The sequence below is a fragment of the Ochotona curzoniae genome, unplaced genomic scaffold (assembly GCF_017591425.1).
Source record: "Ochotona curzoniae isolate NIBS_2020 unplaced genomic scaffold, NIBS_Ocur_1.0 contig_1302, whole genome shotgun sequence".
Classification (NCBI taxonomy): domain Eukaryota; kingdom Metazoa; phylum Chordata; class Mammalia; order Lagomorpha; family Ochotonidae; genus Ochotona; species Ochotona curzoniae.
The window spans coordinates 5,705,512-5,720,867 of record NW_024465035.1 but is presented as its reverse complement, the minus strand read 5'-3'; the positions used below and the strand labels follow the sequence as shown (position 1 = coordinate 5,720,867).

The following is a 15,356-nucleotide window of genomic DNA, read 5'->3' as shown; positions in this document are numbered from 1 at the left end:
AGTTAAAAAAAGGGGGGGAGGGGTTGTCAGAAAAATTTTGGTTGATATCTTTAACCCTGAAAAAGGAACAGTTCAGCAGGTTGATGAATAAGATATTAAAGTTGTCTGGCTATGGAGATTGGAACCCACATTATAAATCTGTCCTGTATTTCAGTAGTGCAATAAAAAAGATCCATTGACTTAGAAAAAAAATGGAAAACTTGATCCAGTATTTAACCTTTTTCATTCAATTTTTGTGTCACTGCTGGAAATTCTTTGTAGTTTTCTCATCTGTATTTATGGCCTTGCCTCATCGCCACAGCTTGTAAGCCATAACAATGTTTGAGACTCAAATCATCCATTGCTAGCATAAAAATGTGCACCTGCTGTAAGATTTGGTGAACTTTTTAAAAAGTTTATTATTTCTCTGAAATACAGAGTCACAGAGAGATAGAGACAGAGAGATCTTCCATCTGTTGGTTCACTCCTCAAATGGTCCCAGCAGCTGAAGCTGGTCCAGGTGGGAACCAGGAACCCAGAACTCCATCTGGGTCTCCCACATGGATGTCGGGGACCAAGTACTTGAGCCATCTTCCATTGCTTTCCCAGGCACATTAACATAGTCTGGACTTAAAATGGTGCCTGTATAGGATGCCAGTGTTACAGGTTGGGGCTTAACCCACTGCGCCACAGTGCCAGCCCTGGTGAGTTTATTTGGAAGTCCTGGTATGGGCCTGCATTGTGGTATAGAGGATCATACCAGTGCTGCTGTCATGGCTGCAGTTGCTATCAGCTCACTACTGAACAAGCAGCAGAAGGGGGCCCAGGTGTGGGCCCTGCCACCCCTCAGGGGACCTGGAGATGGCTCCCCGCTTCTGCCTGCCCAGCCTCTGGGCAGTCACAAGCATTTGGGGAGTGAACCGGTACTCTGTCCATCTTTCCGTTAATTCCTTCAAATATATATACCTTTCAAAGGAAAGATAAAGTCTTTGTGTAGATAATGGTGGGATTTTCAAATAATTCACAGAAGATTCATATTATACATCTTGAATATTTGCATGGATGAATATGTGCATGGATTTCAACATTTCCACCAAAAAACAAACAAACAAACCCTCACACTAACTTGTTAACATGTCTTAACAGTGTTAAGTTTGAGGCAGTAAGGAGGATGTCAGCTGAGGAAGTCCTGGGACAGCAGCGTGAATCCTGCTAACGTTGAAACAAGAACAAGCACCGAATTAACGGTGAAGCTTGAGGCGAAGAATAGTGAGATCACTGATGCTTTATGGAAAAAAACTACAAAAGGACAGCTCATTTTAAAGAAAGATTTATTTATTTTTATTGGAAAGGTGAATGCACAGAGAGGAGGAGAGACAGAGAGGAAGATCTTCCCTCCAATGATTCACTCCCCAAGCGGCCGCAACTGCTGGAGCTGAGCCAGGCCAAAGCCAGGAACCAGGAGCTCTTCCAGGTCTCCCACATGGACAGGGTCCCAAGGCTTTGGGCTGTGCACGACTGCTTTCTCAGGCCACAAGCAGGGAGCTGGATGGGAAGTGGTGCTGCCAGGATTAGAACCGGAGCCCATATGGGATCCCGGTGCGTTCAAGGCGAGCACTTTAACCACTATGCTATCGCGCCGGGCCTGGACAGCTCATTTTGAGAAGGATGAGGTGATGTTCAATTGGAGGTTTCATCCTTTTGCTGCCCTACCTGAGGAGGACCAGTGATGAGAGCAGAAACAACAGCTCGCCCCGTAGAGATCTCGGCTGGCTCGGCTCGCGTGGTTCTGCAAGAGGGGAACTAACTTGCTGTTGCACAGGTGTCAAACCTTTGTGTCCACATCAGCTGCAAACGGGAGCAGAGCCTTCAGTAGAGCTGTTCTTCCTAGAGGCGTTGTTTATTTAAATGGCAGAGTTACAGAGCGCTTCCATTTACTAATTCCCTCCCTTAATGGCCACACGGGCCAGGGTCGGCCCGGCTGACACTGGGAGCTTCTTGCAGGTCTCCCACATGGATAGCAGGGCCCACACAGATCTTCCTCTTCTCTCTGTAAATCTGTCTTTCAAATAAGTAAATAAATAAAGTCTTTTTAAAAAATCAAGTTCATGTTATTTTTAGTTGCATTTTCCTGAACTTTTAATATTATTTTGAAAATCAGAGTGTTGAAGAGGGAAAGAGATCTTCCATCTGCTAATTCATTCCCCAAATGGCCATCGCCCCAAGGTTGGGCCAGATCAAGCCAACAACCCTTTCCTGGTATCCCACATAGGTGGCAGGGGCCCTGATTTCCCAGGCATTAGCAGGGAGCTGGATCAGAAGTGGAGCATCTGGGACAACAGCTGGCATTTGTGTGGGATGCCAGCATCGCAGGCAACAGCTTAGCTCGTTGCACCAGTCCCGCCCCTCCCCAACCTCTGCTCTTTGTTTTTTCCTTGAGAGACAGTTTCCATTCACTGGTATGAATGCCTGTGATAGCTTAGGGTTAGGCTAGGACTAAAGCTAGGAACGAGGAGCTCATTCAGGTTTCCTGCATGGGTGCAAGGAGCCAATCACTTGAAGCATCACTGCCACCTGCCGTGCTCTGCCTTGCTGAGACGCTGGAGTCAGTAGCTAGAGCTAGTCCTTGAACTCAGACGCTCCTGTGTGGGACGCGGGGTGATCTTAGCTGGCCTCGTCCCCACTAGGCTAAAGCCTTGGGTCTCAATTTAGGGTCATGAAAATTTCACTTTTCTAGGACAGTGTTACCTTGTGAGTTCTCCAGAGGATTGTTCAAGTTAATCCAGTGTTTCCAAGCTGTGTTTAGGTGCTGTCATAAGCTAATGTGCATCATACAGCTCCGGGAAGAGGGCTAGTCCCCGAGCAAACTGATTGTGTCTCAGGCTGGGGCTGGGGACGTGCTTTTTGGGCTGTCCTCCTGGATGTCGATGGGTCAGTTGGCTCTCGTACAGGCTGTTGGACAGTTTTCGGACCCTTGAGGCCTGGACTGTCGCCTGTCTCCCTAAGTTTGGTGGCAGCAATTGACATTAGCCATTCTCATTTTATCACTGTCCAATTTGATGCTATCCTCCTCTACTGTTTTAGGAACTAGCATCCCAGAAGTCCGTGCCTATGAATTATTACACAGTGTTCTACAATGTTCAAGAACAACTACCCAAAGACTGCTTTGTAGTAAGTGAAGGAGCAAATACGATGGACATTGGACGCACCGTGCTTCACAACTGCCTTCCTCGGCACAGGTGAGGCTCAGGAGTGGCGTTAGATTGTGTCTAACTCAACTACAGCAATGCGGATGAAGACGGCGTTCGAGAATAAGGCGTACTTCACAGGAGCACGAAAGGGGGAGTAGAGACATGGCACGTCGTGCGCGTGGTGCCCTGTGCAGTCTCTGCTGGGTACCGTCCAAGGATATATTACAGTCGCCAAGCAGTTGCTGTGACTGTCTCACATTTAGCTTATTCTTGACAAACAACTTCTCACAGTCTGCAACTTTTTTTTTTTTTTAACGAAGAATGTTTTTGCAGTTCTTTATTTTTCCGTGAACTATGTGGTGGGTATGACTAAGCTTGCTCCAGCCGCAGTCTGGGACATGCCAGAGTTTTATTTTGGCCTTGTTCCCCTCACAGGCTCGATGCTGGTACTTTTGGAACAATGGGAGTCGGTTTGGGATTTGCGATTGCAGCTGCTCTAGTGGCTAAAGATAGAAGCCCGGGGCAGCGGGTCATCTGTGTGGAAGGAGACAGTGCCTTTGGATTTTCTGGCATGGAGGTGGAGACCATCTGCAGGTAAGCAGACCCCTGAACCACAGAGCTGCCACTCGCACAGGCCTGGCTTGCCTACCGAGTGCTTGGCAGGCATGAAGCCCTCACACAGTGTCCTGTGAGTTCACTGTGGAGTCAATCAGACCAGTCTTTCTCCCCCGAGACGGTGGGCTCCCAGCCTCCTGACTGCATGCTAAAAGCCTGCAGAACTAACGAGTTGTTTTGAGGTCGTTGGAGGATAAGTGTTGGCCTGAGAAAGGCTTGTTTTGTGCGGGGAGGTCTGGGACAGCCTGGCTTTAATTACTGGTTCTCCCAGCAGTCATGCCAAGCCTGGTCACCTTTCCTCTAAAGCTGGAGTAGGAATATGCGTACCACAGGGGTGGCTGTGATGAAGGAGTGAGCTGATCCAGTACCTTCCAAGCGGACACACAAGTCAATATGAGTCATTCAGACAGTTGTGGTCAGGGGGAGGAGTGGGCATTTTTTCTCCTGGCTGTGATTAAACCTGGAAAAATCCATTCTGTTCTTAGTACTCTGGAGGGCTTTGTGAATTGTGTTCTGGGGTTTCTAGAGCTCTGTTAAACTCCCAAGATCAGGGCCAAGTATGTGCCTGCTAGAGTGTATCGGGGGCCCTGCAGTAACCGCAGGGAGAAGTCGTCTCTCTCGAGCGATGGTTCCTGGAATGGAGAGAGCACACTGGGACTACAGTTCTTTCACTGTTGCATCTGTAGAAAGTAAAGTCCACAATATTTTCTGCTTATCAATAATGAGCCTCTTTTGATTGTTTCCGTACTGAGTCCACCATGTAATGTGTTCATAATGATGGGTGCAGACTGTGTGTGCCCACCGCGTGTACATCTCCCCCAGCGGGCATGAGGAAAGGATTGTGCTGTGCACACAGTGCTGCCAGGGCCCCGCAGAAGCCCTGCACCAGAGTATCCTGGATGGAAGGTGCTTTTCCTAGTACCAGCTGCATCTGTGGAAATTAAGATTGAGAAAAGCTCAGTGATATGTACCAGAGGCCTGCAGCTAAATAGCGGTAGCAGCAGGCCTATCAGCTCCTTGTCGTGACTCTCCACTGCTCTGAGAGAGTTCTGTGCATTAAGACTCTTATTAATACTTCTGTTCATTGATAGTCTTTATTCAAATAAGTTTTGGTCTTACTCTAACATTATAAAAAGCTTATAGAAAAATTCAAAACTTGGGCCCAGAGAAAAGAAATTTCTTGACTAAAGAATTTCTTTCTATTTCTATTTGGTGTCATTTTGTTTTTAGGTACAACTTGCCAATTGTGATTTTGGTGGTGAATAATAATGGAATTTACCAAGGTTTCAATGAAGATACCTGGAAAGAAATGTTAAAGTTTCGAGATGCTACTGTGGGGTAAGCAGTCCAGGCTGTGCACATTAACTTTCATCTGTTTGAATTCTGGTCTAAGAAGGTGTCTGTGTTAGCAGGTGTTTGCATGGCGTGAGCATTGTTCATTTAGATTGTCAGTCCCTCCACGGGCCAGAAACTCTTCATGATTCTCAGTGCTTTCCTCGGGCTCGGGTAGTAGATTCTGTGCTCTGTGCTGTCCGGGGTCATAGCCACCAGTCACATGGTATTAGTTAAAATCAACTAAAATAAAATTTGAGTTGCTCAGTCCTTATCACATTTCCAGTGCTCACAGCAGTAGATGGCTGGTGGCAGCTGTGCCAGATGGCGGCTGTAAAACATTACCACCATTACTGAATGTCTGTCGTACGGACTTTGACTGCATAAACAGTGTGCTAGCTTCTCAGCCTTGAGTGTTGGAGATCAAAGGTTATCTTGCACTTACCATAAGTTTTTCTCTGTATCACTTCCAAGAGTGGCTCTCTTCTGAATCCTTTGATTCCAATGTCATTGAACTTGTGGCTTTCTTTTTCAGGGCCCCTCCAATGTGTCTCCTCCCAAATTCGCATTATGAGCAGGTCATGACTGCATTTGGAGGCAAAGGGTATTTTGTACAAACGCCAGAAGAACTTCAGAAATCCCTGAAGCAGGCACTGGCAGATACGACTAAACCCTCTCTTATCAACATCATGATTGAGCCACAGAGTGCAAGGAAGGCCCAGGTACACACGCTTGCCGAGCAGGAAGCGAGAGGGGCACCTGACCCTACCCGCTTTGGAAAGCTCGCTGGGAGCCACAGTGCTTGCCCAGCCATTGCTGAGTGTGGTGTTTGGTTTATTTAGTCAGGATTTGCTGAGACACTGGTGTGCTGTGTTAGGTGCTCAGAAGAGCATGGTTGAGGAAACCCAAACCGAGTTGTCATCTCCGTGGCGCTTACAGGCTGCCAGAGCAGAGGGACTGGCCCTGAACTCCTGACCAAGTGCACATCACAGAGATGATGGCTCAAAAAGAAACACCTGGCAGGAGAATTGGATCTACCTCTGGGTTGGAATGATGGCTTATCAGAGGAAATAACCCTGAAACTGAAACCCAAAGGATGAGAAAGGGGTGATTCAGCAAAGAAAAGGGATGCGCAAAGGGCCTGTGGCAGGAGGGGAACAGGGCCACTCTGGCGAGCTGAAGGAGATCAGAGGGACCAGGAAAGGCGGTGATAGGATGGCTTGTGCAGCTGAGTTCCGAGTCAGTTACCTCGGGACAGGCATATGGCAGTGAGGGAAGCCGCCACTGGGGTGCCCGCATTCCACGTCAGATGCCTGCTTGGCATGCAGCCTGCTGCGCTTCTGGTGCAGCTCCCTGTTGGGCACGTCCGGGAGGCAGCACACAGCTTTGCAAATGCTTGAGTCTCTGCCACGCTCGTGGGAGTCCTGGGCTGAGCTCCAGTGTCAAGGCTGCTGCCTGGCCTAGCCCCAGCTGCCTATGGGCATCTAAGCAGTGAACCAACGGATGAAGGATTTCTCATCATCTCTCTTTTCCTAAAAAAAAAAAAAAATCTAAAATTTAGTTTTTTTAAAAAATATTTTCAATGTCTTTAAAAGGTCGAGAAAAAGAGACAGATCTTCCGTCTCTGGGTCACTCCCTAAATCCCACGACAGCCAGGGCCGGACTAGGCTGGGGTGCCATCTGATCTCTGCTTTGGGCAGAAAAGACCCCAAAACCTTAAGTCCTGTTTGCTGCCTCCCAGGGCGTGCGTTTCACAAGTTGGCCTGGAAGTGGAGCACCAGGGCTGTGCCTGGGCAGTGTAACCAGCACACAGCACTTCTGCCCCAGGAACAAAAGCCTGACTGCTGACGCCAGCCTCCTGGTTGTCCTAATTTTGAACTGTGCTGCCGAGAGCGACCTGCCTTCACTGGCCTTTCCCCCGTCCCATCTCATGGCGGCCCTCCCACACCGACCCTGCATCCCACCTGGCACACTGCCCTGACCCACCTCTCCCTCGTGCCCCTGCCTTCAGCCCAGCCACTGTTTCCCAAACAGTCTGTTTGTCTCTTACTTCCTGTCTCGGTTGTTACACAGTTATCCGCCATGGGGTTTCTGGTCCCCTTGAGAAAGGCAGGAGATGAATGGATGAACAGAACCTCAGCAGTCAGCAAATTACATGGTGATCAACTAATCTGGAAACTAGATTGTATCAGGTTCTACTGAAAATCTCTGTAAAACAGGTGTTGGAGACTCTGGCATTGACCTGAGAATGGGGGTCTGAGATGGTGCAGAGCCTGTGGTGGGGCAAGGAGTGCAGAACCAAGGCCAGCACGGGGCCGGGCACTGGTGGGGAGCTGGGACTCTGGAGAAGGGCAGTTGGCAGTTCCAGGATGTACTCGACAGCCTGTGCTTGTTGAAATGGTGTTTGCCAGCCGGTCAGTGTATGCAGCTTGTCAGGTGCCGTCTTACTCATAACTGGGGGTGCACTTTCCAGTGACCGAGCTGCTTTGTTCCGTAACCAGGATGCCCTCCTCCTGTGTCAGGTGAGGGAGGACAAGGAGAGCTAAAGCTGCTGTACGCTGCTCAGTGAACTCAGAAAGCAAGCGAGTGCTGAGGCCAGGGCGAGCCCCACAAGAGCCCTCCGCCGGGCTCATCCTTCTGCCAGCTGCTCTGCTGATCTCATCTGGCAAGGGCTGGAAAATACCAACTTCTTGTCTTCCTCTTACATACTTAGGAAAGGATTATCCTTCCATTTCTCACATGTATCACCTTGACATTCTTCACTCTAGTGCAACTCTGCACATGCGAGTTTGCAAGCTGTCAGTTTTTCATTGACAGCTTGTGGCTGGTTGATACTGGAGGCCGGCTGCCTGCTGGGTCAGTTGCATGCTATGGGGCAGGCGTAGGTGGGCCGCTTGCCATAGGCCTGCTGCCTCGTCCTGCGGTGCCCGTGTACCAGTGCACACAGCTCTTCCTGTGGCCTCACAGACCAGGAGCTCAGCCCTGGGAACCCTCCCTCATCCGCTGGCCTGTGTGCTTCACCCAGACTCCAGTTGGTTGTGCCCTGATGAGTGTTGGCGGGAGAGGACTCGGCATCATCTTAAGGTGTTTGGCGAAAAAGGCAGCAAAGTTCTGTAGTGGATTTTTAATTCCGTTTGGGAACAGCACGGAGCAAGCACAGGCTGGTGTTAGCTGCGTGGGACCGTGGCGTTTCAGAGCGAGGCGGGTCCAGTCTGACACAGTCGCTGCCTTCAGTGACAATTGTCGTCTTGCCTTTTCTAGGATTTTCACTGGCTGACGCGCTCTAATATGTAAATGAAGATGCTGATGGAGGTCTGCAAGATCAAATTTTACTTTTCACAGCAAAATTGCAATCATGTTGTAATTGTCCAAAGACAAAAGGGAGTTCAGTAACAATGGGAACAGTACTAACAGTCTAGCACAGGAATGATCATTCAGAGTACGAACAGTTGTATAAATAAAACTATAATTGCATAAATGCTGTTACATGAATATTTCTTGAAGTAAATCTATTCTCAAAGTTATATCTCTTTTAAAAAAACATCTTGTAAAGAAAGCAACTAAGAATCATCCAGTGTGGATTCATTTTCTCTAAGTTGGGGTGCAAGGTCTTTCCGCTTGCCTGTCATCTCTTGATCACGCCGCACCTTACCTCTCTCATGGTGGGCGGGTCCATCATAAAGAGCTCCTCTAAATGAGAACAGCGGAAAAGCACACGGGTATAATTCAGAGAAGTACAAATGCTCAGAAGAAGTGATTCTAAATGAATGTGAAAGTTAAGCTGAAAACCTTCGACCTCCTGCTTCGCAAAGTACTTTGAAAATGACTCTCAGGGCATGGGACATGACAGGTGGACTCCTGTGCTCCAGTCAGGACCGAAACGGGTGCATTTCAATAGAGTTGTTCTGCCAGTGCCTGTGTTGGGAATCTTACGAATATTCATAGCCTGGGCCTGGCACGATGGCTCAGTGGCCGAAATCCTCACCTTACACATCTCGGGATCCTATGCTGGTTCATGTCCAGGCTGCTCCACTTCCCTTCCAGCTCCCTGCCTGTGGCCGGGGAAAGCAGTCGAGGACGGCCCAAAGCCTTCTGACATTACACGGCGTGGGAGACCTGGAAGGAGCTCCTGGCTTCTGCCTTCGGGTCAGCTCAGCTCAGGCCATGGCGGCCATTTGGAGAGTGAAGCAGGGCATGAAGATCTTTCTGTCTCTTCTCTGTAAATCTGCTTTTCCAATAAAAATAAAGAAATCTAAAAAAAAAAAACCAAAAAAAAAAAACCTCGTACCTTGTAACTTTGGAAGCAGCAAGGCTGAGGAGTTTGTCCTGGAAAAATGATGTTGTCTGTAGGATGTTTGTATGAAAGGCCATTCAGCCTCGTTTTACTTAGGAAGAATCCTAATATTTAATGGGATATTGGTTACATGAATTAAATTAGCTTTATTTTTTGAATGGAAAAACTATTTGAAGAGGGCAAGCTATAGAATGACATAGAGCCAAATAAGGAAATGACACCAGGTACAAACATGTAACTACAGAAAAAAAGGATGGGTACAAGATAAACCAAAATCACATTTTTATGATGGGATTTTTTAAAAGCATGTTTTTTTTTAAAAGCAGGTTTTTCAATGTTTTTTAAAAAGCAGAAGGTATATATATATATATATATCTCAAACATTTTAAAATGTTAAAAATGGAAAATACCATTTTCAGGGCCCATTCATGTGTACACAGGGACACTTCAAAAAAGTTCTTAGAAAATCAAATGAAAGGCAAGTTTGTGGTACAAAATACTTGGAAATCCACACATAACCCTTTCATAATATTTTCGCCACAACCTTTCTGTGCCTGTGAATGGAAGCCTGGGGCTTCCTAGTAAAATGCATCCATGTATAGCATGGCTCACACACTCAAGTCCACGGGCTAGCTTGGAGCCCGTGACCATCTCAGGGTGTGGACTCTGGCTTTAGCTGGGAGAGAGCTGGAGGGAGCCATGCTTTGGCTCTGGCCCTGGCAGCAGGCCTGCTTGGCATGCACTGTGAAGGAACCTGGCCAGCGGAGATGGAAGCCAGCGTCCAGACAGTGCCCACCAGCTCCTCGGTGTTCTTACGCACGGCCTCTGGCGGCCAAGTGCAATACGAGAGCTGGATGAAGGGTGATGTGGACTATTGCTAAATGTTTGTGCATTGAATTGTATAAATCTGTTCATAAATACTAACTGAAACTTGGGGAAAACGCCCATTTCCTAACTACTTTGCCTTGAAGGGAAAGATGTTGCAGGTCATTAGAGTGCCAGCAGAGGGCAGGCTAAACACGTAAAGAACGGATCATTCCACAGCAGTGGTTTTTTTTTTTTAGTTGTATATATATATATATATATATATATATATATATAATTTTTACATACCCAATCAAGGCGCAAAGGGTCAAGGGCTAGAAGAAAATGGGTGGAAACACCGTTCTGACATTCTCTTTCCCACCTCCATCTGGGGGGAGGGGAGAGACAAGGGGAGAAGCCACACCCAACCTCCCAGCCATCGCAGGGCGCAATGCCACCCCAATCATGAAGAAATCCCTCCAGACTCCACTGGCTGACATAGTCCACCTTAGAGTCTCTGTTTGCCTAGGTATTCACTGCCAACTCTTTGCTGGGGTAGCTGATCGATTTGTTCTGTCTTCCCCAATGCATTGACTGTTTATTTGTTTAAAAAAAATTTTTTTTATTAGAAAGACAGATATACGAGAGAAGAGGATACAGAGAAAGATCTTCCTGCCGCTGGCACATAGAAGAATCCAGTGGACTTGGCTGCATTTTCAGCTGACTCTGGAGCGGAGGAGAACACTGGAATTTGTGTCCAACCTTGAAGGGAAAAGTGAGTCTGCCTTCTCTGGCCAAGTGGGCCTTGCTTTTCCAAGTACTTTAGACTTTCCCTGGAAACGGGCAATGCATTTTCATTTTCTTAGACAGCTAGAGTGCTCTGCAAGGATGTGTTTTTGCTGTTATTGGAAATAACTTCTCAACTATGTTTCATACTAAGCTGTTGTTTGCAGTGATTGTATTAATTTCATAGGTAATAAATTCTCTTAAAATCTCTCTTTCCTGGGCCCGGTGCGATGGTTCGGTGGCTAAATTCTTGCCTTACATGCACCATGATCCTGCAAGGGCACCGGTTCATATCCAGGCAGCCCTACTTCCCATCAATCTCCTTCCTTATGGCCTGAGAAAGCAGTAGAGGATGGCTCAAAGCATTGCGACCCTACACCCACATGGGAGACCTAGAAGAAGCTCCTGGCTCCTGGCTGTGGGTGGGCTCAGTTCCAGCCATTGCAGCCACTTGGGTAGTGATCTTCTTCTCTGTCTCTCCTCCTCTCTGTATATCTGTCTTTCCAATAAAAATAAATAAATCTTAAACAACAGCAAAAACCCCCCCTCTTTCCTTTCTCTTTTGGCTCTAGCTGGTGCTTTCAGAATGAAGCTCACTGGGGTTTCTGGGCAATTCCAGACTCCACACAGCTGGGACCGACTTCCTTCCTGTAGGGGAATAAAGGCTGATGGGCAAACCTGAGAGGTGCTGTGGTGCTGCCTGGCCACCCTCAAGGTGCATGCCAACGTGCGGGAAGAACACCTACCGCTGCCAGCATGGGCTTGGTGCACCTGCAAGGTGGCGACCTAGGGGATGGCACTGTGATGCTGTGGGCAAAGCCAACACCTGTGATGCCAGCATCCCACTTCCTGTCCTCCCAGCTCCCTGTTAATGACCCAGGAAAAGCAATGAAAGGTGACACACCTATGTGGGAGACATGGATGTAACTCCTGGCATTGGCCTGCCCTAGCCTTGATGGTTGTGGCCTTCCTGGGAGGGAAGCAGCCTACTTAAAGGAAGAGAGAGGCTTGTGGTAGGTGCTGGTCATCCGGCATCATCTAACCTGGCTCCCTCTTGATGAAGGCAAGTCTCTCCCACCGTCATCTCCTTCAAGCTCGCGACTCTTGGAGAAAGTCAGCAGACTCCTCCTCACCCTCTCCCTGGATGCAGGGGTCCCAGCAGGGAGGGATACCGCTTTGGGAGAGGCCAGAGTGAGAGTGAACAGCGAGGACTCCAGGTGAGAGACAATGGAGAAGGAGCTGGACAAACTCGGAGAACACCGCCGCCGAGTGCAAGGTTGAGTGAGAAGCGGTGGTGGAGGGAAGGCAGGTGAGCTGGGCACAGTTGTCCATCAGGGGCATCCTCCATCTCCTATTGGGCGGCCCTCTGGACAGCCTGCAGCCGGGCTTGGGCGCAGTGACGCTGTTGTCATTGGAGGCAGTATCTCAGGCGTGACCCAGCCCGGCTCTGCTTGGGCAGCTGAACCGCAAGCTCCAGTTTGCCCACCTGTGTAAGTGTTGGACAGAACGCCGTCCTTTCAGAGTTGTCTCTGCCGCATGCCTCTTACACCAAGCCGGCTTCACACAACTCCTTTACGATTGTTAGTCCATCTCCCTTTCCACCTCTGGCTACAACCCTCACACAGGAGCAAGTTAACTCAGCCACGTTGTGGTTCCTTCTAACAAGCAAAGTCTCCCATATCCATTACCGTCGCCATATGCCCTTGAAAGCCTGCTCACTGCCCGTCAGGGAGTTGACCTTGGTTGGCATTTAATTTGGCCACCTCCTCCCACACCTCGGCGCGGGGCTAGGAGCTGGGCAGCCTCAGGCGAAGGCACATTCATTTGGTCCAAACTGAATTAGGCAGGCAAGTCTGCAGCCAGGAAGTCACGTGCTGCTTTCCCGGCCCCAACAGAAATTATCTGCAAATGATTGGTTCCTTACGATTATCCATGCCGCTAGTTGGCACATCAGGGAAAACTGGCTGTCGCCAATTAGTGGAGTTAGAGCGCACCAGGTGCCCGCGCAGGGCCTCTCTGCGCTCCTCCGTGAGGCAGGTGGAGCACGGCTGCCAGGGTTCTTGGCCCCAGCCCCGCTGCTGTGGGCGATGAGTATGTTGATGTTTTAGCCCAGATTCGTGCCTCTTACAAAGAGTGGGCATCTTGCATAAACAGCAACAGAATTTATTTAGCACAACAGGAATGAGCACATGTTCATGGATTTCACTTTTTTGCATCAAAGTAAACTTATCTTTTTAAAGATTTGTTTTATTTATTTGAAAGACAGAGTGATGGGGAGAGAGAGATGGATTTGGCATTCTTTGGTTCACTCTCCAAATGGCTGTGATGGATAGGGAAGGGCTAGTTCAAAGTCAGGGACCAGGAACCCCTTCCAGATCTCCCTGATGAGTGCCGGGACCCAAGTACTTGGGCTGTTTTCCACTGCTTCCTCAGGTACCGAGAAGGAAGCTGGGTCCAAAGTAAAGTGCCTGGGACTCAAACCAGCTCTTGCAGGGACACCCTAGGTCACAGCCAGTGGCTTAACCCACTGTTCCACAACACCAGTCCCATTATATCTTAGTGCCACTTTTTCCATACACATTTTGAAGTTACTTCATATCGCTTGAGGCAAGGCAGTGTAATTTCTGCTCCCTGCTTCCCCTTGTTTCCATGGTGCTCCAGTGGACAGGAGGGAAGGAAGTTTCTTTCCAACTGGCCAGGTACCACTTGCAAGCCAGCAGGCAATGCACAGGCAAAGAAGACTACAAACTCCCTACCCAAAGCCTGGAGGAGTGGCAAAGTGTGCCGAGCCGTCACAAGCTCGGTCAGTTCCCCTGTCACTATGTGCTCCTTGCACCTGCAGGGTCCCGCCACACCTGTGAAAAGGGTGGGGCGGGAGGGGAACGTGGCTGGGGAAGCCGGTGTCCTGGCCTGCAGGCTCCTGGGGCTGCTGTTTTTGGAATCCCAGAGGAAAACATGATACCTTCTTTCCCATGTCCCAAAAATGGCTGTCCCTGAGTCACCCCTGAGGGTGCACTTCCTGTCCTGGCTCTCACTTTCGGCCATTCTTGGACACGTATTAGAGCAGCAATCCCAACTACCCACTCCTTGGATCTGTGAGGTGCTGCAGAGAAGGGCAACCAGGCAGTCATTTCACTTCCTGGATTTATTTATTTTACCATTTATTTGAAATGGTGGAGCTACAGAAGGAGAGGGAGAATCCGAGAAAGAGCGAGGGAGAGAACATTTTATCTGCTGTTTCATTCCCCAAAGGGCTGCAATGGTGGGGGCTCAGTCAGGCTGAAGTTAGGAGCCTGGAATTCCATGTGTATTTCCCCCATGGGTGGCAGGGACCTAAGGACTTGGGTCATTTGCTGTTGCTCTCCCAGGCACATTAGCAAGAAGCTGAATGAGAAGTGGAGTAGCTGGGGCTTGAACTAGCACCCATATGATGCTACTACTATACTATATACTAGAGATGGTAGTTTAATCCACTATTCTATGGTGTTGGCCCCTGCCCTATTTCAATCACTGCACGTTTCACTTTGTTCCATTTGTCCATAGAGCAGCAACTCTCAGTGCAGCCCACAGGGCAGTCGCAGCTGCGGCAGCACCTGGGAACACCAAGAGTGGAAATCTCCACTTACCTCCCAGTACTTTCTTGGTCAGAAGCTCAGAAAACCCTGTGCGAACAACCCCCTAGGTGATTGGCTGTGCACAATGAAACCTTTCGTGCTTGTCCACAGGCCCATGTGCTGTTTGTTAGTTTGAGGTGTGCAAGAGACCCCTGGCTCTCTGGTCTCCTGCAGAAACACCGCACATCAGGAGGAGCATGAAGCAGACGTGCAGTGCGGGTCTGCCCTGGGTGACAATGCATCATGCCAGCTGGACGACTGTGCTGGACTCGAAGGAAGGCCCAGCTTGTGCCCCTTGCAGACGCAGCCGTGGGGAGGAGGGGCTGGCAAAGACGAGACCAGCAGATGCCTGTGTCTGCATCTCGTCCTGGACTAAGGGACATGCGAAGACCTCCCCCCATTTATATATCCGATTTGGATACCACCCCCTGCCTCGTTAGAAAAGGTTGCAGATGTGGGAGGGTCTCTGTTGTAAAGAGATCTTGCCGGGAGGTACTACTCTGGTTTTTCTTACTGGCAGTCTCCTGGCCCAGTCCCAACAGCTGTTCCTCTGTGTGCTGCAGCACATCTCAGCACGAAGGTGCTCATCTCACTGTCGTCTCACTCCCAAGGGCCCGCGCTGAGACGTTGCACATCGGTGCGAGGCTTTGTGCAAGGTGCCCAGTGCATGTCATTTAATCGAATCAAAAGCCTCTGCAGCTGTACCATTTGCTGGGCAAGAGGCGTGTCTGTTCTGAGACT

At 49.1% G+C, this 15,356-nt stretch overlaps 1 protein-coding gene across 4 annotated transcripts in view; it reads left to right on the top strand.

Annotated features, from left to right (window-relative positions):
- Positions 1-8,588, top strand: part of HACL1 (2-hydroxyacyl-CoA lyase 1) — a 32,185-nt gene extending 23,597 nt beyond the window's left edge. For all 4 annotated transcript variants that reach the window (XM_040963234.1, XM_040963227.1, XM_040963243.1 and 1 more), the window contains 5 exons: positions 3,064-3,218; positions 3,606-3,764; positions 5,016-5,123; positions 5,653-5,839; positions 8,379-8,588. In XM_040963234.1, the coding sequence (XP_040819168.1) occupies positions 3,064-3,218; positions 3,606-3,764; positions 5,016-5,123; positions 5,653-5,839; positions 8,379-8,411 (642 nt within the window). In that variant the 3' untranslated portion in view covers positions 8,412-8,588. The remainder of the gene's footprint in view (positions 1-3,063; positions 3,219-3,605; positions 3,765-5,015; positions 5,124-5,652; positions 5,840-8,378) is intronic.
- Positions 8,589-15,356: the final 6,768 nt, after the last annotated feature.